This window comes from Eschrichtius robustus, chromosome 2 (assembly GCF_028021215.1).
Source record: "Eschrichtius robustus isolate mEscRob2 chromosome 2, mEscRob2.pri, whole genome shotgun sequence".
Taxonomy (NCBI): Eukaryota; Metazoa; Chordata; class Mammalia; order Artiodactyla; family Eschrichtiidae; genus Eschrichtius; species Eschrichtius robustus.
In genome coordinates, this window is record NC_090825.1 from 148,127,479 (window position 1) to 148,150,350 (window position 22,872).

The window sequence follows — 22,872 nt, forward strand, 5'->3', positions numbered from 1 at the left end:
GTCCTGAACAGGGAGCTTCTACTTGAGGATCCAAAACGTTTGACCTGAAAAATGTCAACCTCAGTTTCTTTAAAAGGTTTTAATCTTAAAATGTCTCCAGGAATGAACTTAACAGAAAATGTACAAGCTCTGAAGAAAACATTAAAATACTATGAAGGATACAGAAGAAGACTTGAACAAGTGGAAAGATAGACCAAGTTCTTGAATAGGAACAGTCAACGGCATAAACCTGTCAGTCCTCCTAATTTAAATGAACAATTCAGTGCCACCCCAATAAGACATACCAATACGATTTCAAAAAACTAAAGTTCACATGGGGAAAAAAATGGGGTGTTCGATCCTAACAGGTATTAAAACACATAAAACTAATATTAAAACAGTGTCATTTTGGTGAATGAATGAATAGGCCAACAGAATAGAATGGAAAGTATAGAAATAGATTCAGATGTATTTATATATTATAAATAATATAAATTATTAATTTATGTTATTTATATTTAATTTATATGGTAAGTGTGGCATCTGAAACCAGTGAGAAAAAGATGGATTGTTCAGAAAATAGTGTTGGAACAACTGGGTAACCCTCTGGAGAAAGTAAACTTGGCTCTGTATCTCACACCATAAGCCAACACATATTTCAAAATGGGTAAAGATCTAAATGTAAAAATAAAATCTCAAAACTTTTTTAAGGCCCAAAACACCATAAAAGCCAAGTCAAAATTCTATAGACTAAGAGACAAAGCTCATGTCTAGGGGCAAATCCTCCTAATATCTAAAGAACTCTGGGAGCTGATGTGAAAAAGACTGACAACCTACTAGAAAAACAAGCAGATAGTAGAATAAATACAAGTAGTTCTCAACTTCATTCATGATAAGAAATGAAAATTGAAAGATGGCATTTTTCACTTAATCAGATTGGCAAAAATCCCAGTGTTTGTTAACACACCATGTGTACGAGGCCGTGAGAAAGCAGGCATTTGTACCACATTGCTGGTGGGAGTGTACATTGATACAACTTCTCTGAAGAGCAATTCGGTAGCATGTATCAGAATTTTTAAATGCATATATCCTTTGACCTAGCAATTCCACTTTTTCTGGGCGAGTCATTATCTCTCTGTGCCTGTTTCCTCATCTGTAAAAAGTGGATAGCTCTACCTCACAGGGTTGTTGTGAGAGTTAAGTTAGAATGATACACATAAAGCACTTAGTACAAAGTACCTGGCACAAGGGAAGTGCTCCACAAATGTCAGTAATATAATAATAGCAGTCATGTGCATTGCAGTCTTACCATGTACCACATTACTACATTGTGCTTGGTGCTTTTTATGTATTACCTCTTTTAATCTTTCACTCAGTGCTGTGATCACCAGCATTTAGCCTCTGAGGAGACTGAAGCACAGAGATGTGAAGTGGGTTGTCAAGCAGGATTCAAGCCAGGGCAGATGCTCAAGCTTGCAATATACAGCCTGTTTATTAGGTGCAGTGGGGTGATGAACACCTTAAGGGAGGGTGTTCCCTCCAAGGCTACAGGTCCAAAAAGAGCTTGAAGAATCCAGGAAGGAGACAGGGGTGGGTGGGGTACCTGATGCCCTTGAGGTCCAGCTAAGAAACTTGGATTAGTTAATAAGAAAAATACAATGAAAGAGCCTCCATCTGTTGAGGGTCTATTCTTAATTATTTCCATCAAAACTACATTAATCCATCAAAACTACTCCAGCGAGGTAAATTTATTAAATCCAATTGTACACAAAAGGGAACCACCAGGAGCCAGTGAAGGGGTGTAAGCTGGAATGTGACTTGATCAGTTGTGCGTTTTAGAAAGATCCCTTGGACCGTGGGCTGGACTGACAGGAAGTACCCTAGCAGACTGCCTTGAATTCCATACATTTAAAAAAGTAATGATAACAACATTTGTCTTTGTTTTCTTTCACTCCACAATTTATATTCACTGTAGAAAATATGAAAAATACAAGAAAGTTTAAAGAAATATAAAAAACTGTTAATTCCACCTTCCAGAGACATCCCAATTGATACTTTTCCTCCAGTCTTTTTCCCCCCCTCTATGCACAAAATATGCAGTCATTAGAATGACTGATGGGCGGAAGAGAGGCCCCTGTTAAAGCCTTGCTGATAATTCCCTCCTCTCTTTCTCTCCGTCTTACTAGGTCCACACCAGGAGGCCGACTGATTTTTCCCACGAGTCAGGGAAAGTCCACACGACTCGGCGCTACCATCCTCGCTCGCCGCAGGCCGGTCTCTAGGGGGCGCTGCCGCAAGACCCGACGGGGAAGAAGGAAGCCGGTGCGAAAACGCGTTGGAACTTGGGCACCGCGGCAGCCCGTAGCCGGCTTTCCCAACATGGCGGTTCCCCAAGACGTCCACGTCAGGATCTGTAACCAAGAGATTGTTAAATTCGATCTGGAGGTGAAGGCGCTTATCCAGGTACTAATGCCCGGGACCCCCGCCGGGGTCCAGAAGCCCTAAACCCAAGCTCCACTGGCCTTCTGTGAGCTCGGCGGTCTCACTCCCGAGCTTTTCCCCCTTGGTCCCGTCCCCTTCGTCCCCTTCGTCCCCTTGACCATTGGCCTTGATACTCCATTTGGCTGCCGTTGGCTCGCCCTATTCCGGGACACCCCCTCCCCCTCAGCCCCGACCAGGCTTCCCCTTTGTGGCCTCTCGCCTACACACCTCTGGCCGTCGCCTCGCCCCCCCGACAGCCTCAAAGCTTACCTGTCATCCTGCTTGGCCCCGCCTTCTGATACCGTTCTCTCCATCCTTTGGTAGCGTCCTGGAAGCCATTAGCCTCGCCCCCTGCTGGCCAGCTCCCTGGGTCCGATGCCCCGTGGCACCAAAGGTCACCTGGCATGGGAGGCACCGTTCGTTACGTGAAACGAACGTCACCTGGACCGTAGTTGAGATTGTTGTAAATGAGGAAATCGAGTCTGCCAGGATCAGAAAGCAGATACTGGCAAAACTGGGACCCGGACAGGGAAAGTCAGTCTGTAGAAAAGACCTAAGAGTCTACTCTTTCGTTTAACAGATGGGGTAATTGAGGTCCTTTGCCTTAAGCCAATTAAGGGTAGAAGGTAGTATTGCAGTAAACCAGTTGGCCAAGGCGAGAGTTAGGAATGTAGAAATGGTTCCTTGAGTTTAGCAAAAAGAAACCAAAAGTTTAAAACCTTCCTTTTAGGCAGATCGTTTCCATTTCCAACGAATGTTACTAACCATTCGATGTAGACTCACAGTTTGCAACTAGCTGTCGTAAAAGGTGAAGGAAAGTAAGGCTACCCACGGAAATCAGATGCTAAATAAACCAAATTAATAGCTTATTATATGTTGCAAGGACTGTGATTTAACGAGTAATCCAGAGAACAAGTGAGGCAACTTGATGCAAACATTTAAACTTCTTGAACTTCACGTTTCCCATGTGTAAACTACAAAACATCTGGGCCAATTCTAGAAAAATAAATTTAAGATTCAGAACAAATGAAATTGCCTTTTCACATAATCTAAATTGCTTAAGTGCCCTTTTGCATTTTCCAACATTTGCATTCTCGTGATGAGAACAATTGATTATAGCTAGATTTAGCATACTCTTACTGTGTTCCAGCTCCTCTGCTAAACCCTTTACATAGGTACCTGGTCTGTGAAGTGGGTATGTTGTGATGAGGAAACTGAGGCACAGAGGACTCAGTAACTTTCAAGGTTACACAGCTAATAAACTGCTACAACCAGAATTTGAATCCACATAATCTGGCTCTAGGGCCTGCTTTAAAACCTGGCCCTGGGATGAGGTCTCCATAGACCTCTATGAGCTGGAGGAGGAGTATTACTCGTCTAGCTCAAGTCTTTGCGAAGCTAATGGTCTGCCTCTGTGTGAAGCTTACTGGAGGCTGGATCTCAACACAGACTCCGCTGATGGCCTCTCATCCCCTCTGCCGGCGTCCCCAGCGTCCAGTGCTGGCCCCCTGCAGGCTGCAGCCCCTGCCCACTCCCATGCCGGTGGCCCCGGCCCCACGGAGCACGCCTGAGCCTCCCAGGCCTCCCCTCCCCGGGCCTCTAGGGTCTTAGGAATGAAATCCAGTGCTCCCCTCTGGGCCCACCACAGCCTCAACTCCCTTCAGCCTTGGGGAGCCGCCGTGGCCTCTTTGGGAACTGTGTCAGCCCAGGGACAGCCCACCTAGGAGTGTTGGGGGAAGGCAGTGCCCCCAACCATGCTGGGGTGGCCCATCCTTCCTCGAGTCGTCACCTCTTATTTGCTACCTTCCTGGCTGGCTGGATGGAAGGAAGTTTCCAGGATAGTTTGTCCTGTTGAGGACCTAACAGCGGGGCAGGGTTGATGCCCAGCATTGGGAGACCTGATCTGAGCATGGTGTTTACAATGACAGGGAGGATGGAAGTGCTCAGAGTGGACAGTACTAGCCAAGGCCAGGCCCCCATGCAGAGCTCTGCCAGCTACCTTGCCCTGAGGCTCTCTGCACTAGCTGACTGCCCCTGCAGGGCTGTGGGGAAAAAGGGGCTGCCCACTCTTGCAGAAGTCAGGCAGGGTCCTTGCTAATTCCGCTGCTGCACACATTTTGGTTATTTTTGTATTGAGACTGTTGAATAAAACCAGCTCCGCCCTTTTGCAAAAAAACCAAAAAAACAAAAACAAAAAACCTGGCCCCGGTAATTTTGAATGTCCAGAAACAAATTCTAAACCTACCTTCAAACATGTCTGTAAACAGTGTGATTTATAATAGATGGTTTGTAAAATTAGATCGAGAAGTTAATCTTGTCATATGATGCCAGGAATTTAGCATCCTGATTTTCAAGTTGGAAAGATCTAAAGTTATAGTATCTCTTTCGGATGTTTATTCTTGTCAGATGTATAAGCTGCTTTAAGTCTTTCATAATGGCTGGGTGGCGTTTTGTTAAACTTCAAGAACTAATAAGTCAAGACAATTTTGTTTCTATCTATGCTTTTATGTTGCTTGCTCAGAATTAACCTAAAGAGGGATGAGAAAATGTAAATTATAATGTTTTTGCTTGTGTTGCAGAGGTAAACAGCAAAGATCAGGATGAATCACAGTCAGTAGGCCAAACTTAGTTGTGCTGTAAGCCAACTCTCTCACTGTACAGCTGGTGTCATTTCATTTCATTGTCTTGAGAAAGACCTCTTCATCTCTTCAATGTCTCCTAGGATATTGGAGATTGTTCAGGACCATTAAGTGCACTTACCGAACTGAATACTAAAGTGAAAGAGAAGTTTCAACAGTTGCGGCACAGAATACAGGTGAGTGTCTGCAGAGCTGGGGTGCTGAAACTGGGTGACGATGAACGGGGCTCGGAACTGGGACTAACCTCTGCTCGAGGGCTGTCCAGGTCCTTCAGTGGATGTTCAGACAGGGGAGTAGTAAACGTTCAGACAGTGGAGGTAACTGTACTAACGTGCTATCCAGGTAAAAATGAGGGACTTTTGAATGCACAGCACTACCAGCTATGTTACAGGTAGATAGTAGGGACACCATTGTCCTGGGAATTTTTCAACTTGAAAACTCTGAGGTCACTTGCATTACTTTCTTTTCTCTACCGCTCTCTCCAACCCATCCACCTCAATCCATTACCAGTGTCCCCTGTTTTTTTTTTTCGTGCTGTCACTTTGCCCAGCCTCTTCCTCTCTATTTCTGTAGTCTCCAATCACATCAGATGCATATGTAACAGTCCTGAATTCGACTAGGGTATATGTGCTGTCTCCAAAAACAATAGAGTGAGAAAAGTAGCAGTCTGAATAGCATAGGTGTTTCTGTGCTGTGCCCTGAGTGAGGGTAAGATGGGTGGCATGGATCTGGCCATTCCTGTCCGGGTCTTGGGGCACCTGGTCTCGCTGCATATGGTTCTTGGATTTAAAGACTTGTGCTTTTTTTATGACATGGCCCCAAATGCCAGCCAATAACCCTGTTTTTGCTTACCAGAAGAAGACAGTCTGTTCCAAAGATGATAGAAAAACTGGCAGTTTGGCCCCTGAAAAACAGTATGTCTGTGTCCTGTGCATTGCTTCCTAAGGGATTTTCAAGGGCAATTTTGGCAATATGCAGTTTTTGTCAAAGGAGTTCACTTTAAGATATCAGCAGTGTCACTGAACCTGGCTGATCTCTTTCCACCTCCATCTCTAGTGCTAATTTAATCATTTTAATTTTTTAATTTAGAAAGGCTGTTACTTTCACATGTTTTTTATATATGCGTATATGTGTGTAAATATAGGCAGGCAGGAAAAAGTGCAGTGAAAATCTTAGGTGTGCCTCCTTATTTGTTCTCTGTTCCCCTCCTCCAAATAGGTAACCACTCTTATATGTTACTTATGTATCTTTCCATAGTTTCTCTACTCAGATACTAAAAAAGACAAATGTTTTCTTATTTCTTTCCCATTTCTCATCTAAAAGGTAGCAGACTAAAATACCATTTTTTTTTAAAATTAATTAATTAATTTATTTATTTTTGGCTGTGTTGGGTCTTCATTTCTGTGAGACGGCTTTCTCTAGTTGTGGCAAGTGGGGGCCACTCTTCATCGCGGTGCGCGGGCCTCTCACTGTCGCGGCTTCTCTTGTTGCGGAGCTCAGGCTCCAGATGCGCAGGCTCAGTAATTGTGGCTCACGGGCCCATTTGCTCCGCGGCATGTGGGATCTTCCCAGACCAGGGCTTGCACCCGTGACCTCTGCATTAGCAGGCAGATTCCCAACCACTGCGCCACCAGGGAAGCCCTAAAGTACCATTTTTAAAGTTAATATGTATTGGAAATCTTTCCATGTCAGTATTGGGAAGCTTCCTCGTTCTTTTTTTATAGCCATAATTTATTTTTGGCCTGTCCTCTGTCAAAGGGCATTTATTTGGACTGATTTTTGCTTTTTAAAGCAAATTTATTCCATAAAAGACCTTTTTTCAACTCATATGACTTCAGCTCTCCAACCACGCTCACCACCTTAAGTATTTCCTTGTTCTTTCTGTTTAAGTTTCTGTGTGCTCACCCAGCGTTTATGTCCTTCACTAAGTAAGATAACCTCAATACATTTACACATTTGTTATGTCCCTCCCTCCCGATCATCAGCTCTTCAACCACTAGTGTACACCTGGCACGTAGTAAGGCCCTAATAATTTTGCACATGGTCAGTGAATATTGACTCCATCCCAGTTTTAATCTGCATCTCCAAACATTTATTAGTGTATAAACAACCATATAAATAAATAAATTAGCATATAAATGAGCTAATAGTTTACGTTTTTGCATCAATAGCTTGATTAAAACTGGAACTTGTTTTAATTTGAAAGCCAAAAGTATGACATGACCAGACAGGGAAGGACAAATATCATATGATATCACTTACACGTGGAATCTAAAGAATAATACAAGTGAACTTATTTATAAAAACAGAAATATACTCACAGACATAGAAAACAAACTTATGGTTAACAAAGGGGAAAGGGTGGTGGAGGGATAAATTAGGAGTTTGGGATTAACAGATACACACCACTATATAGAAAATAGATAAACAACAAGGATTTACTGTATAGCACAGGGAACTATATTCAAATCTTATAATAACCTATAATGGAAAAGAATTGGAATATATATATATATAACTGAATCACTTTGCTATATACCTGAAACTAACACAATATTGTAAATCAACTATACTTCAGTTAAAAAAATATGACATGAGACTCAAGGTATATTGACGTCTTTAATTATAGTCTGTCTGATAGTTCCATCATCTGAAGTTCTTGGGGGTCTCAGACAGCTGGTTGTTAGGTCTGCTGTCCGTCACTGTGGTGGACGGTTGGGTCCTGGTGTTTGGTTATTTTGGGCTCTGAGTACTCCTCTTCAGAAGCCCTTCCTGGTGGGACTTTTGTGTGGCCTGAATTGAAGGCAAGTCTCTTCAAAGGTTTTTGCATTTGCTTTTGCCAGGTCTCCTGGGATTATCACAAGTCTGGGAGCACTTTTATGTTCATTTCTCCTTGTGGAGTTTCTGAAGCCACTCAGGGAGTATGAATTTGAATCCTAGATCAGTGTGAGGGTAGCTCCATGGTTATATATTCTCAGGGAAGATATTTTGTATCCCTCTAGCCAGACCTCACAGCAAAAAAGGACAAGCTTCCACATTTTCTCTGTGCTGGGTGACAGACATTTTCCTAGTTCACTTTTTCACTGAGGGTGTATCCCTTTGTGGTCCTGGCTTTGTGGTGTTCTCAGTTCCAATTCCTGGCCTCAAATGGCCAAGGCTTCATTTTCTGTCCCCACATAGACTTTATTTTTTTTTTGTTTTTTTATAACTGTTTATTTATTTGGTTGTGCTGGGTCTTAGTTGCAGCAGGTGGGCTCCTTAGTTGTGGCAGGTGGGCTCCTTAGTTGCAGCTCGAGGACTCCTTAGTTGCAGCTCACCTGCTCCTTAGTTGTGGCAGGTGGGTTCCTTAGTTGCTGCTTGCTGGCTCCTTAGTTGTGGCATGTGAACTCTTAGTTGCGGCACGCGTGTGGGATCTAGTTCCCTGGCCAGAGATCGAACCTGGGCCCCCTGCATTGGGAGCGTGGAGTCTTAACCACTGCGCCACCAGGGAAGTCCCCCCACATGGACTTTAAAACCCTCTTTGCCGCCAGTCTAAAATGAAATATGCACAGAGATTGAGAGTAAGCATGTAGCAACAGCAGTGTGGTATTTCCATCATATTTCAGAGTGGAATCAGTAGGCTCCTATATAGTCCTATTTTTTTCCTTTTCTTTTCAGGCATGCCCTAGATTAGAGAAGTGTATCTCCTGCTCCAGGGCAGCCTCACATCCCTCACAGGAAGACCGCTCTGGCTCTTAGTCCCCTTCTGGTTTTGTGGTCCTGGGGATGCTCCTTACTTTCCTGCAGACTGAGCTATCTATGTAAAAGGATGTTTGTTGTATGTGAACTGGCATTCCTAAGTCTTCCGTTCTAGGAGGGTTTTCTTTTTTCTAAAATTTATTTATTTGGCTGCATCAGGTCTTAGTTGTGGCATGTGGGACCTCTCGTTACAGCACGCGGGCCCTTCATTGCGGTGCGCGGGCTTAGTAGTTGAGGCATGTGGGCTTCTCTCTAGTTGTGGCACGTGGGCTCAGTAGTTGCAGCACGTGGGCTCTCTAGTTGTGTCGCGTGGGCTTAGTTGCCCTGTGGCACGTGGGATCTTAGTTCCCCGACCAGGGATCAAACCCGCATCCCCTGCATTGGAAGGCAGATTCTTAACCACTGGACCACCAGGGAAGTCCCTAGGAGGGTTTTCAAGTGCTGTTGCATAACTGGTAGAAATAGAAGTGCTCTCCGGTTTTGTATTAGCTTTTAAAGTCATTTTAATTTAGAGCTGTTTTCCCCCCACAGGAGCTTGAGCAGTCGGCTAAAGAGCAAGACAAAGAATCGGAGAAGCAAGTTCTGCTCCAGGAAGTGGAGAATCACAAAAAGCAGATGCTCAGGTAGGTAGGGCCTGGCCTCCTGCTAGTGGCCTTGGCTGGGTTGCTTGCTCCCTGTGAGGCTTGTGCCAGGGTTTGCCTAATAAACCTAGCTTAATGACTCAGTTGTGCCATTTATACACAGACCAGATGTAATTCTCAAAGCTGGGGGGCAAGCAGGGGCTGCTGGGTAAGTGAGACTGTGCATAGTTTACAAAAGCGTATTTAACATTATATCGTATTTTATATTTTTTAAAAAGCCAAAAAATGGTTGCTTTTGTAATACAAGGTCCGTTGTTTTTTTTTTTTTTTTTAAATATTTATTTATTTGGCTGCACCGGGTCTTAGTTGCAGCACGCGGGATCTTCGTTGGTGCGTGCAGGATCTTTAGTTGCGGCATGTGGGCTCTAGTTCCCTGACCAGGGGAATGAGCCTGGGTCCCCTGCATTGGGAGCAGGGAGTCTTAACCACTGGACCACCAGGGAAGTCCCAGTAATACAAGGTTCTTTTTAATCTGAAGAGAATTGATATCTTAAGAAGACAGACCAAAATGCAGAAAGTTTTTTGTTTTTTTTTAAAATTAATTAATTAATTAATTTATTTTTGGCTGTGTTTTGGGTCTTTGTTTCTGTGCGAGGGCTTTCTCTAGTTGCGGCGAGCGGGGGCCACTCTTCATCGTGGTGCACGGGCCTCTCACTGTCACGGCCTCTCTTGTTGCGGAGCACAGACTCCAGACGCGCAGGCTCAGTAGTTGTGGCTCACGGGCCCAGTTGCTCTGCGGCATGTGGGATCTTCCCAGACCAGGGCTCGAACCCGTGTCCCCTGCATTGGCAGGCAGACTCTCAACCACTGCGCCACCAGGGAAGCCCTGTAGAAGGTTTTGAATGGGACTTTATCTTAAAAAATGAAACAAAAATATGTAAATAAGCTTATGTTAAATAAAATTGAGGTTTTCATTGCAGCTATATGCTAATCCTTGATTATATAACTGAAGGTATGTGCTATTTCTTGGTATTGAAATTGGGGGACTTATCCAACAAAATTGTCTGATAGCATGAAACTACCTGACCCTTCACATTTGATGTTTGCACCACAATCAAAAAGAAGGTTGTTATTGCAAAAATACTTGAGGGCCCCATCAACTTTTCCAAGCACCTGGTAGCCAGATCCTTCTCTTTTGAAGTCCCTATCAGTGTCACCATCCTTGTAGGTTTTCTCTTCATCCTTGTTAATTGGACTAACTCTGTCACATCTGTATTTGTCTATGGCTTTGCTTCTGATTTGAGTAATTCTCCAGCATCATCCTTGCTGACAGCAGCTCTGTTTATAACGCCCAGCCTTCAGGAGGACAGGGACTGACAAAGACATGGGCATGGTAGAGGCTCCTGTGAGGAGGGAGGGATGTGTGAGTGGGGACCAGTGAGACTTTGTGTCATGATGGCTTTCCTTTCCCTAGGCCACCATGGGGACTCAGATTATAAACACTGAGTAAAGAAGACCCCTTGTGTAAAATCTAGCAAGTTAACACCAGCAAAATCACCTCAGCATGGGTTTAAAGTTGTGAGTGACCATTCAGGATGTGGAATTCCAGGGTAGAGGAGAGAAAGCCGTAAATTAATACTTTGGCGATTTTGTGTTGAAACAGTACTTGTGCTTACCTGGGTTATTGTGCTTGTCACACTATACAGTAAATATTTTTGCTTGTCTTTCTCCCCAGTAAATGTGAGTCCCTGAGGGCAAGCACTATGGTTCATTCATCTCTGCCTTGCAGGGCCCAGCAGAACTCCTTTGTAAACAGTTGAAAATGTAATTGATTCTTTTAAAATATCAGGTGTGAGACGGCATAGCAGATGCTGGTCAGGCATCAGAGAGCTCATTTGAACACTTTCAACATAGAGGTGCTATTCAAAACCACCCTATCAGTTTGTGTACTCTCATTTGCCTCTTTAAATATTCCGGGGGTTAGCACAGTTGATTTGAGCCAGCTGCGTAAGAGTTCTAGTGCATGAGTTTGATTCTCCGAGGAGCCCAGTTAACTTTTTTATAGTCCATCAAACAAAGGCCTCACTCTAACGTAAATTGGTGCAGCCACTATGGAAAACAGTATGGAGGTTCCTCAGAAAACTAAAAATAGACTTAGACCATATGATCCAGCAATCCCACTTCTGGGCATATACCCAGACAAAACTATAATTCGAAAAGATACATGCACCCCTATGTTGATGTAAATAGCAGCACTATTCACAATAGCGAAGACATGGAAACAACCTAAATGTCCATTGATAGATGAATGGATAAAGAAGATGTGGTACATATATACAATGGAATATTACTCAGCCATAAAAAAGAACAAAATAATACCATTTGCAACAAACCTAGAGATTATCGTACTAAGCAAAGTAAGTCAGAAAGAGAAGGACAGATACCATATGATATCACTTATAAGTGGAATCTAAAATACGGCACAAATGAACATACCTATGAAACAGATAGACAGACGCACAGACAGAGAGAACAGACTTGTGGTTGCCAAGGGGGAGTGGGGGAGGGAAGGACTGGGAGTTTGGGATTAGTAGATGCAAACTAGTATATATAAGATGGATAAACAACAAGGTCCTACTGTATAGCACAGGGAACCATATTCAATATCCTGTGATAAACCGTAATGGAAAAGAATATGAAAAAAAATATATATATATACGTATAACTGAGTCACTTTGCTATTCAGCAGAAATTAACACATTATATATCAACTATATCAACATTATATATCAACTTCAATAAAATATTTTTTAAAAAAAAGACCCCACTCAAACTCCAGGAAGCTGTTCACCAAATTTGAGTTGTTTCTCACAAGGAGATCAGGTAAAAAATGTAACTAAATCACGTCAGACTGGACTCTTCTAATACAGTGTGTTTGTGTTGTCCATGATTGGTCTGTGGTTTGTAAAGAACAGCAAATCTTGAAGAAATACTGAAGAAGACTGTCTTGTAATGATTTTTCTACTTCCTATTACACATATTGATTGAGCAGCTAATGGGCCAATAACTGTTGTTCTGGGTACTGGTGATACAAAGATGAGCGAGGCATGGTTCTCGAGGAACGGAACCAAGCCGCACACAAGGCAAGGCAGTAATGTGTAAGAGATAACCTTGAACGGGGCCTCGTGTGCCCCGCTGGGAAATCTGGATGTTACCCTGAAGTCTGGAGCCACTGTGGGCTGTAAACAGAGGCATGCTATGGCCAGGTTGCTCCCTGTGGCTGTCCTGGGGGGAGAGGGACAGTTAATGGGCGGCAGGAAAACAACCCAGAGACAGCCTCCAGGATCCAGACAAGAGGTGTTGGAGCCTGAGCTGGAGCAGTTGCTGGGGCAACCAAGAGGAGGAAGTGGTGGGAGGCGGGGATGGACCCTGGGCCAAACTCGGGTGGCCTTCCCATCACTCCCTGGCTGGAAGGAAGACCTGCTGTGACTTGAACTGACAGCCTGGTGGCATCAACAGAAACTCACACATGACCCTTCTGATTCCAGCAATCAGACCTCATGGAGGAAGGCAAATCTCACCTGCAAAATTGCTATCGACAACCTAGAGAAAGCAGAACTTCTCCAGGGAGGAGACCTCTTCAGGCAAAGGTATCTGTCTTTTTGTCTTTCTGGGCTCTGGTGACAGAGTAAAGAGCAATCGGCAAGGTGCAAAACCCACTGTGGGGAACCCCCTCTTGTTTTCAGTATAAAATTAGTATTTAATTTTATAAGTAATATTTTTTTAAGTATGAAAGAAATATATTCTTATTTGTAGTAAATTAGTAATATAAAGAAAAATATGAATAACAAGCTGAAAGTAAGTCATAATTGTACTACTTACAAACGTTTTGATATATTGCCTCCTCTCATTATTTTTTCTTCCATATTTTTTATAAAGTCAATATTATACCGTACATAAAATTTAGTCTCCTACTCTTCTTCACTTAGTATCATTGCACAAAGACTTACATGTTTTTTTAAAAAGCTCTTTAAACAAAATGTTAATAGTATATAGTATGCCCTTATATTAACTAATCCCCTGCTTGTGTGTGTTTATATTTCTAGTTTGTCAGTGTTATAAATAACACACCAGGGCACATGTCAGTACGTAAGGCTTTGTCCACATTCTGGATGTTTCCTTTGGAGAGATTCCCAGATGAGATTATTGGTTCAAAGGCGTGAACATTTCTAAGGCTCCTAATACATATCGCCAGATGGCTTTCAGAAGGTAGCACCAGTTTACGTTCCTATCAGCTGTCTTTAAGAGCATGCTCTCAGCACGCCTTTGTCACCGCTGACTATGATCATTTAAACATATGTACTAATTCGATAGATGAAAAAATGGGATCTCATTTGAATCTGGGGCTTTCCTGCAGCCGGGCTTTTGTTGACATTCCTCCTCCCACTCTGGACTTCTAGGAAAACCGCCAAAGAGAGCCTGGCCCAGACGTCCAGTGCCATCACAGAGAGCCTCATGGGGATCAGCAGGATGATGTCCCAGCAGGTCCAGCAGAGCGAGGAAGCCATGCAGACGCTGGGTAAAGCCGGGCCTGCAGTGGGAAGCTGCCCCCCGGGCTCCTCCACCTCTGCCCCCATCTGCCCCCAAGCTTACTGATCTGTGTGGCTTCTCACTCCTTTGACAGCCTGGTCTTACCCAGAGTGGGATACGCTGCTCTCATTTCCCTTTTCGGTTTTTATAGTTGTACTACAAGATCCGCACACCCCCATCAAAATGTGCAGAAGCACTCCCAGGGGCTCTCCTGGAGAGTGGGTGCCGGCAAGGCTGGAGGAGGGGCCTGGGAGTCTGTTTCTCATCTAGGGCTCTGGGGACCCCCCTGGCCAGGCAGAGAGATGATCAGTTATTGGCTGCCAGCTAGTCTGCTAGGATTTCGTCAGCTTACAGTTGTACTCCCCAATGTTATTTTTACTGTGAACTCCTTTTATTTCTTTATTTTTGGGCTGCACCATGCGGCACGCGGGATCCTAATTCCCCGACCAGGGATCGAACCCGTGCCCCATGCAGTGGAAGCACGGAGTCCTAATCACTGGACCGCCAGGGAAGTCCTGTGAGCGCTCCTTTTAAAAGATGCAGTCAAAGGCCACAGAAGAAGCTTCCGGAGACCATCTGGGTCTCCCCAACAGCTTTTCCATGATGTCTCCCTTATAACACAGAAGAGAATCTGCCCTGCCCAGGATCCTCCGTGTAGGAAAACAGGAAGAGAGTTTATTCTTTGAAATACTTTTGGGAGATTTTACACAGAGACAGAAGTAGAGAGCCTGGTACATGAGTCCCAGGAACCCATCACCCAGCTCCAGCAGTTGTCAACTCCTGGCCAATCTTGTTTCAACTCTGTCCTCACTATGCTCTCATCTGGATTACTTTGAAGCAAATCTCAGATGTCATCCATATAAATATTTCAGTATGTCTCTCTAAAAGATAAGAGACTCTTGAAACAAAAAACAAACAAAACAAAACCACAATACCATTATCACCCCTAAAAATTATCTGTCATTTTGAACCACTCTTCTTTTTTTTTCAGTGTACTATCAAAACAGGCAGAAGCAAAAGGAAAGCAAGCAGCTTGTCCCCAAGGTCACTCCCTGTGTTCGAAAATTTTCTGGGCATTTAGGCTCGGAACCAGCTGGTCACCTCCTCTGAGTGTGCACCGGGGTCATGGCCTGAGCCTGGGGAGAGGCCTTGGAGAACGTGAGAGGGAGGACCTGGCCTGGCCTTGGAATCGAGGGCTTTTCTGCCTCTGGTGCGGGTGACAGGACACCCACACCCAGCACGTATATCAGAAACAGGCCATATATTTAAGTGGTGAGAAGGGTGCACAGATCCTGATGTTTTCTGAGGTACATTTTGTAGGAGAGATAGCCGTTGAAGAAAGAAGAATGCAGTTCTTTTTTTTTTTTTTTACTTATTTATTTTTGGCTGTGTTGGGTCTTCGTTGATGCACCAGGCTTTCTCTAGTTGCAGCGAGCGGGGGCTACTCTTCGTTGCGGTGCGCGGGCTTCTCGTTGCGGTGGCTTCTCTTTGTTGCGGAGCACGGGCTCTAGAGCGCAGGCTCAGTAGTTGTGGCGCATGGGCTTAGTTGCTCCACAGCATGTGGGATCTTCCCGGACCGAGGCTCGAACCCGTGTCCCCTGCATTGGCAGGAGGATTCCTAACCACTACGCCACCAGGGAAGTCAAAGAATGCAGTTTTCAGTCCTTTCTTTATGACTTACAAATTCAAAAGTCTTTTAGGACCACAATTTTTTTTAAAAAGCCCATTAAGGATATGATGTCTGGTATTTGCTGCAAAACTGTAGGTGGGGGGCATTGAATGGGGATCGTGAGGGGACAGGACTGCCAGGGAGTTGGTGGTTCATGTGTATGGGTGATGCCACATGGCACTTCATGATATTGTTCTATCTACTTTTGTGATGGTTAAAATTCTCTGTAAAGAAAGTTTAAAAAAGAAAGACCTATTAGGTTTTTACTTAACAGGTTCTTACTTAGGTTTTCAAGATGGCAGCAGGCATGGAGAAAGAGGGCTGAGAGGGATTTTTGTTACATGAGTGTTTGTTTTTACCCCTTCTCTGTGTTTTTTTTTTAATAGATCTTTATTGGAGTATAATTGCTTCACAATACTGTGTTAGTTTCTGTTGCACAACAAAACGAATCAGCCATATGCATACACATGTCCCCATATCCCCTCCCTCTTGAGCGTCTCTCCCATCCTCCCTATCCCACCCCTGTAGGTGGTCACAGAGCACTGAGCTGACCTCCCTGTGCCATGCGGCCACTTCCCACCAGCCAACTATTTTACATTCGGTAGTGTATATATGTCGATGCTACTCTCACTTCACCCCAGCTTCCTCCTCCCACCCCATGTCCTCAAGTCCATTCTCTGTGTCTGCCTCTTTATTCCTGCCCTGCAACTAGGTTCATCAGTACCAATTTTTTTTTTTTTTGATTCCATATATATACGTTAGCATACGGTATTTGTTTTTCTCTTTCTGACTTCACTCTGTATGACAGACTCTAGGTCCATCCACCTCACTACAAATAACTCAATTTCATTTCTTTTTTATGGCTGAGTAATATTCCATTGTAGATATGTGCCACATCTTCTTTATCCATTCATTTGTCGATGGACATTTAGGCTGGTTCCATGTCCTGGCTCTTGTAAATAGTGCTGTGATGAACATTGTGGTACATGTCTCTTTCTGAATTATGGTTTTCTCAGGGTATATGCCCAGTGGTGGGATTGCTAGGTCATAAGGTATTTCTATTTTTAGTTTTTTAAGGAACCGCCATACTGTTCTCCGTAGTGGTTGTATCCATTTACATTCCCACCAACAGTGCAGGAGAGTTCCCTTTTCACCACCCCCTTTCCAGCATTTATTGTTTCTAGATTTTTTTATAATGGCCATTCTGACTGGTGTGAGGTGATACCTCATTGTAGTTTTGAGTTGCATTTCTCTAATAATTAGTGATGTTGAGCATCTTTTCATGTGCCTCTTGGCCATCTGTATGTCTTCCTTGGTGAAATGTCTGTTTAGGTCTTCTGCCCACTTTTTAACTGGATTGTTTGTTTTTTTGATATTGAGCCCCATGAGCTGTTTTGTATATTTTGGCCATAAATCCTTTGTCTGTTGTTTCATTTGCAAATGTTTTCTCCCATTCTGAATGTTGTCTTTTTGTCTTGTTTATGGTTTCCTTTGCTGTGCAAAAGCTTTGAAGTTTAATTAAGTCCCACTTGTTTATCTTTGTTTTTATTTCCGTTACTCTAAGAGGTGGGTCAAAAAAGATCTTGCTGTGGTTTATGTCAAAGAGTGTTTTTCCTGTGTTTTTCTCTAAGAGCTTTATAGTGTCTGGTCTTACATTTAAGTCTTTAATCCATTTTGAGTTTATTTTTGTGTATGGTGTTAGGGAGTGTTCTAATTTCATTCTTTTACACGTAGCTGTCCAGTTTCCCCAGCGCCACTTTATTGAAGAGGCTGTCTTTTCTCCATTGTATGTTCTTGCCTCCTTTGTCCTAAATTACGTGCCCATATGTGTGTAGGTTTATCTCTGGGCATTCTATCCTGTACCATTGATCTATATTTCTGTTTTTGTACCAGTACCATACTGTCTTGATTACTGTAGCTTTGTGGTATAGTTTGAAGTCAGGGAGCCTGATTCCTCCAACTCCGTTTTTCTTTCTCAAGATTGCTTTGGCTCTTCGGGGGTCTTTTATGTTTCCATACAAATTGTAAAATTTTTTGTTCTAATTCTGTGAAGAATGTCATTGGTAGTTTGATAGGGATTGCATTGAATCTGTAGATTGCTTTGGGTACTTTAGTCGTTTTCACAATATTGATTCTTCCAATCCAAGAACATGGTATATTTCTCCATCTGTTTATGTCATCTTTGATTTCTTTCTTTCTGAGTACAAGTCTTTCGCCTCCTTAGGCAGGTTTATTCCTAGGTATTTTATTCTTTTTGTTGCAATGGTAAATGCGAGTGTTTCCTTAATTTCTCTTTCTGATTTTTCGTTGTTGGTGTATAGGAATGCCAGAGATTTCTGTGCATTAATTTTGTATCCTGGAACCTTACCAAAGTCATTGATTAATTCTAGTAGTTTTCTGGTGGCATCTTTAGGATTTTCTATGTATAGTATCATGTCATCGGCAAACAGTGACAGTTTTACTTCTTCTTTTCCGATTTGGATTCCTTTTATTTCTTTTTCTTCTTTGATTGCTGTGGCTAGGACTTCCAAAACTATGTTGAATAAGAGTGGCGAGAGTGGACATCCTTGTCTTATTCCTGATCTTAGAGGAAATGCTTTCAGTTTTTCACCACTGAGTATGATGCTTGCTGTGGATTTGTCATATATGGCCTTTATTATGTTGAGGCAGGTTCCCTCTGTGCCCATTTTCTGGAGAGTTTTTATCATAAATGGGTGTTGAATTTTGTCAAAAGCTTTTTCTGCATCTACTGAGATGATCATATGGTTTTTATTCCTTAAATTGTTAATGAGGTGTATCACATTGATTGATTTGCATGTATTGAAGAATCCTTGCATCCCTGGGATAAATCCCACTTGACCATGGTGTATGATCCTTTTAATGTGCTGTTGGATTCTGTTTGCCAGTATTTTGTTCAGGCTTTTTGTATCTGTGTTTATCAGTGATATTGGTCTATAATTTTCTTTTTTGTGATATCTTTTTCTGGTTTTGGTATCAGGGTGATGGTGGCTTCGTAGAATGAATTTGGGAGTGTTTCTCCCTCTGCAGTTTTTTGGAAGAGTTTGAGAAGGATCGGTTTTAGCTCTTCTCTAACCTGTGTTTTTCAAAACGCTACTCTGTTTCCTCTGGTAATTTCTTTTATCTGTTAATTAACTTGTAATTTTGTGAAAAGGTAATATAAATTACATGGTTAAGGAAAAAAACCTCCAGGACAGCACTGTCCCATGGAAACATAATGGGAGCCACATACATTCACTTAAAATTTTTCATTAGACACATTAAAAAAAGTAAAAACAAACATATGAAATTAATTGTAATCGTATACTTAACCATTTCAATATGCAATTCATAGTGAAAATTATTGAGATATTTGACATTCCTTTTTTTTTTTTCCACACTAGAGCTCTGAAATCGTGTGGGTATTTTACCCACAGACACATGGCAGTTTGGATTGGACACATTTTACACACTCAGGTGTCACATGTGTCTAGTGGCCGTCATTCCAGGCTGCACAGCCCTGGACAGTACAGGAGGGAAACAGAAAGACTGCTCTCCCTTCTCACCTCCCCCTGCCCGTGACCTCCAGGTCTGGTGCCAGAGGTGCGCACTGTTACCAGTCTCTTTCATAGCCTTCTGAGACCCTCCAGCACGCAGAGCACAAGGAAATTAAATGTTACCTATCCCCTTCTTTCTTACATAAATGGAAACATTTCACATGTTGTCCTTCTCACCTGACAACATGTTTCATTCTGTGGATGTTCTGATGATGCCCTATTATGCTTTGTAGAGGAATCTTGCCAGGGAAACCTTCTTCCTCAAGTGTCAGGTCCAGAAACCCACACTCCAGTTAGTTTGACATGTGGGCACAACGAGCCTTAAGGGACACGTGCCTCCTTTTAGGTTTCACACAGGGGCTGGAGCACAGGTGTCATGTGTTTAAAGCTACAGCCAGTGTCCCAGGACTGCAGGACTGGCGCGTGTGAGGGCATGTGGCAGGGCCCAGGACATCCTTGCCCCTTCACAATCCCACAAAGAGCAGATCTGACCACCAAACGCCCCGGCAGGTGCACCTCACAGGCGGCAAGTCCTGCCCCCCAGCCCTGCCCCCACAGAGACCTCACAGTGCCTGTCCACGGTCACCCGTGTTAGTTTTGCAGCCGGGGGTTCTTCTCAGCAGCGCCTGCCTCCAGAAAGCGGAGGTTGGTGGTGAGGAAAGAAACCGTCCTCTGCCCTTTTCCCTGGTGATGTCCACGTTGGGAGGACTCCTAGTTATGGCCCTGTGACAGTGTATGTAAACAAACCTTATCCTTCCCTGAGCTGGAAGGGACCCAGGGAACTGCCTCTCCTTGCGCTGTCCTTGTTCTGTGCTCCTCTGCGTTGCCTCTGTTCCCATCCTTTGCCCTGGCTCAGAGGAACTTGCTTCCGAGCACAGTGTTAATTACGGGGAACCCAGCTGGCAGAGCAGAGTCTTTGGATTCGGTGTTGTACAGTTTCTTAGTCAGGCTCCCTCCTTCTTTTGTTTCAGTTAATTCTTCACGGACTATCCTGGATGCAAATGAAGAATTCAAGTCCATGTCGGGGACCATCCAGTTGGGACGGAAGCTCATCACAAAATATAATCGCCGAGAGCTGACTGACAAGCTTCTCATTTTCCTTGCGCTCGCCCTCTTTCTTGCTACGGTTCTCTATATTGTGAAAAAGCGGCTCTTTCCATTTTTGTAAGACCTGAGAGCTGCCAGCTTTTGCCCTTTGAGTTCCAGTGTCAGGATCCAGCCATGCTCCTGAGCTCTGGCCCCGGCCGCCAGACTGATCCACGCCCCCCAGTCTGCTCCAGTCACTCAGCAGGTCGGATGGAGACACAGCCCCGCCTTCCGGAGCTTCTGCAGGTGGCTGGCGTGTAAGGGGCGAACAGAGCAAGGGGAGGGAGGCCTGTCATCGGGACACCTGCAGAGACACAGGGACTCCAAGAGCTGTCGCACACTGTGGTGGCTGCCACTTGGGGCACTCAGGCCGGCCTCCAGGATTTGATGTCCCTCTTGGGTACCCCTCCCCCGCTGCAGCCTTAATGCCAGATCTGGAGGAGGGAAGAGAAAAGGGGGAGAAAGAGGAGGATGGAAACTCATGTCCATTCCTTGAATAAAGTTGACTAAATTATTTTTTTATTTTAAAAAATTTATTTATTTTTGGCTGCGTTGGGTCTTCATTGCTGCACGCAGGCTTTCTCTAGTTGTGGCGAGTGGCGGCTACTCTTCACTGCGGTGGCTCCTCTCGTTGCAGAGCACAGGCTCTAGGCGTGTGGGCTTCAGTAGTTGTGGCTCGCAGGCTCTAGGGTGCAGGCTCAGTAGTTGTGGCGCACGAACTTTGTTGCTCCGCGGCATGTGGGATCTTCTGGGACCAGGGCTCGAACCCCTGTCCCCTACACTGGCAGGCGGATTCTTAACCACTGCGCCACCAGGGAAGTCCCAAGTTGACTATTTAATAGCATGAAATGCATTCGGTTTTCTAAGGTATCCCTCTGGGAATTCATGTGCCTGTCTTGATGTCCAGATTTCTAGAACATGAATTTGGATCATTGGTTTGTTCACTCAACAAAGAATGATTGATTAATCAACAGCCACATGCAGGGTGTTACAGACACTGCCGTGGTCCCTCCCTCAAGGAGCAAGACGAACAAGATCCCGCAGACTCTCAGGAAGGAGGGTGCACCCAGCCCCCTCCTGGAGGAGGCTCATGCCAGTGTCTGAAGAGGATGTGGCAGACACCCTCTTTCTACGCACAGTGGCCTGGCCTGGCCTGGGGGTGTGCGCTGTCTCAGGGGCTGGCCCACACCTTTCTCTTTGAGGTCCAGAGCTAAATATAACCAAGAGAGTGAAGCCAGTGATAAGCTGGGGCCTGTCTGGGCCTGAGTTCTGTTGAGGCCTGGGGGATAGCAGGGGCCAGGCTAGGCCAGGCTGGGAGATGTTAGTGTCTCCTTGTGCTAAAGGCCTGGCTGACCTCGCACACAAAATCCCAGCCTCCCCCACTATTTATAGCCCCAGAGGCCCTGGGAGGGTAATGTGGGGGCAGAGGGGAAAGTGGAAAGAACATGTGGGTTTGAACCTTGCTTCAAAGACTTGGTTTTGAGTCTTGGCTCTACCACTAAGGAACCACATGACCCTGGGCAAGTTACCTTATGTCACTAAGCCTCAACTTCCCCACCTGTAAAGTGGGGGTGATAGTCTATATAGATGCTTGTAGAGTCCATTTGAGAATCACACAGGAACGTAAAGTAGCAAGTGCAGCTTCTGTCTGACTGAGCCATGGGCTTCCCAAATCCAGCCACCTTCAGGCCTCTGGGCCCCGAGGTTTCCTGAAGCAAACAGCCGGGTTCTCCAGGGGAAGCTGGCCTGGGCATCAGAAGTTCTGTTTAGATCTGTTTGAGCAGAGGATGTCAACAGTTAAGGCCTCAGTTATGAAATGTCAGATCGTCCTGGGACCAAGTTAGAAGAGACTGGCTGCACACCTCAGACTGACTAGTTTAATGTGTAGGTTCTGAGTTAAAGTATATGTATACACAGTTTATATATATATATATATATATCAATATCATCCTTAAACAACTTGGGGCCCCAAAAGGCGCTCAGTGCAAGTTGTGCATGTGTGTGTCTTATTTATAGTCAAATTAAAGCTGAGACTAAAGCACAGATGGGAAATTCCCACTCAGATTCCAGCTGTAAGTGCAGCAGATGGATGTGATCATGTTAGGATTTTCTTGCTTAACATTTTTCTTTACTACTTCCCACTAACTGTCAACATCCTCCTCACAATATGGAAATGTGTGGGCTCTGTACTCCCTAGAAATTCTCCTTTTGACACTTTATTCCTTGCCTCCGTCTGAAAATAGGGTTGAATTTGACCCATTTTGAAATGTCATCGATAGCATATCTCGCAACCCCACCAGGTTCGTAAGTCGTCCCCAGTGGGGCTGGTGGTGCAGAAAGCCACACCTCCATGTTCAACCAGGAGGGGGCAGTACTCACATTTGCTCTGTGGTCTTGCTATGTGTAGACTATTTCCATCCGTCCGCATGAAATGCTCTTATGGACTTTTTCTTTTTTAAAAGATACCAGATATTTTAAAAACATGCAAATGTACAAAGTTTACCTGTACAGTTTTTGGAAGACATTTCATGAATCACCTTAATGTTCACTGTTAA

General features: G+C 44.2%; 1 protein-coding gene across 1 annotated transcript; it reads left to right on the plus strand.

Moving 5' to 3' along the window:
• The first annotated feature begins 2,318 nt into the window (after positions 1–2,318).
• On the plus strand, positions 2,319–20,831 carry BNIP1 (BCL2 interacting protein 1). The gene is made up of 6 exons (XM_068534630.1): positions 2,319–2,442; positions 5,183–5,275; positions 9,369–9,460; positions 12,967–13,068; positions 13,879–13,997; positions 20,203–20,831. Exons 1-6 carry the CDS (start codon positions 2,359–2,361, stop codon positions 20,397–20,399), a joined length of 687 nt encoding a protein of 228 aa, XP_068390731.1. The 5' UTR covers positions 2,319–2,358; the 3' UTR covers positions 20,400–20,831.
• Positions 20,832–22,872: the final 2,041 nt, after the last annotated feature.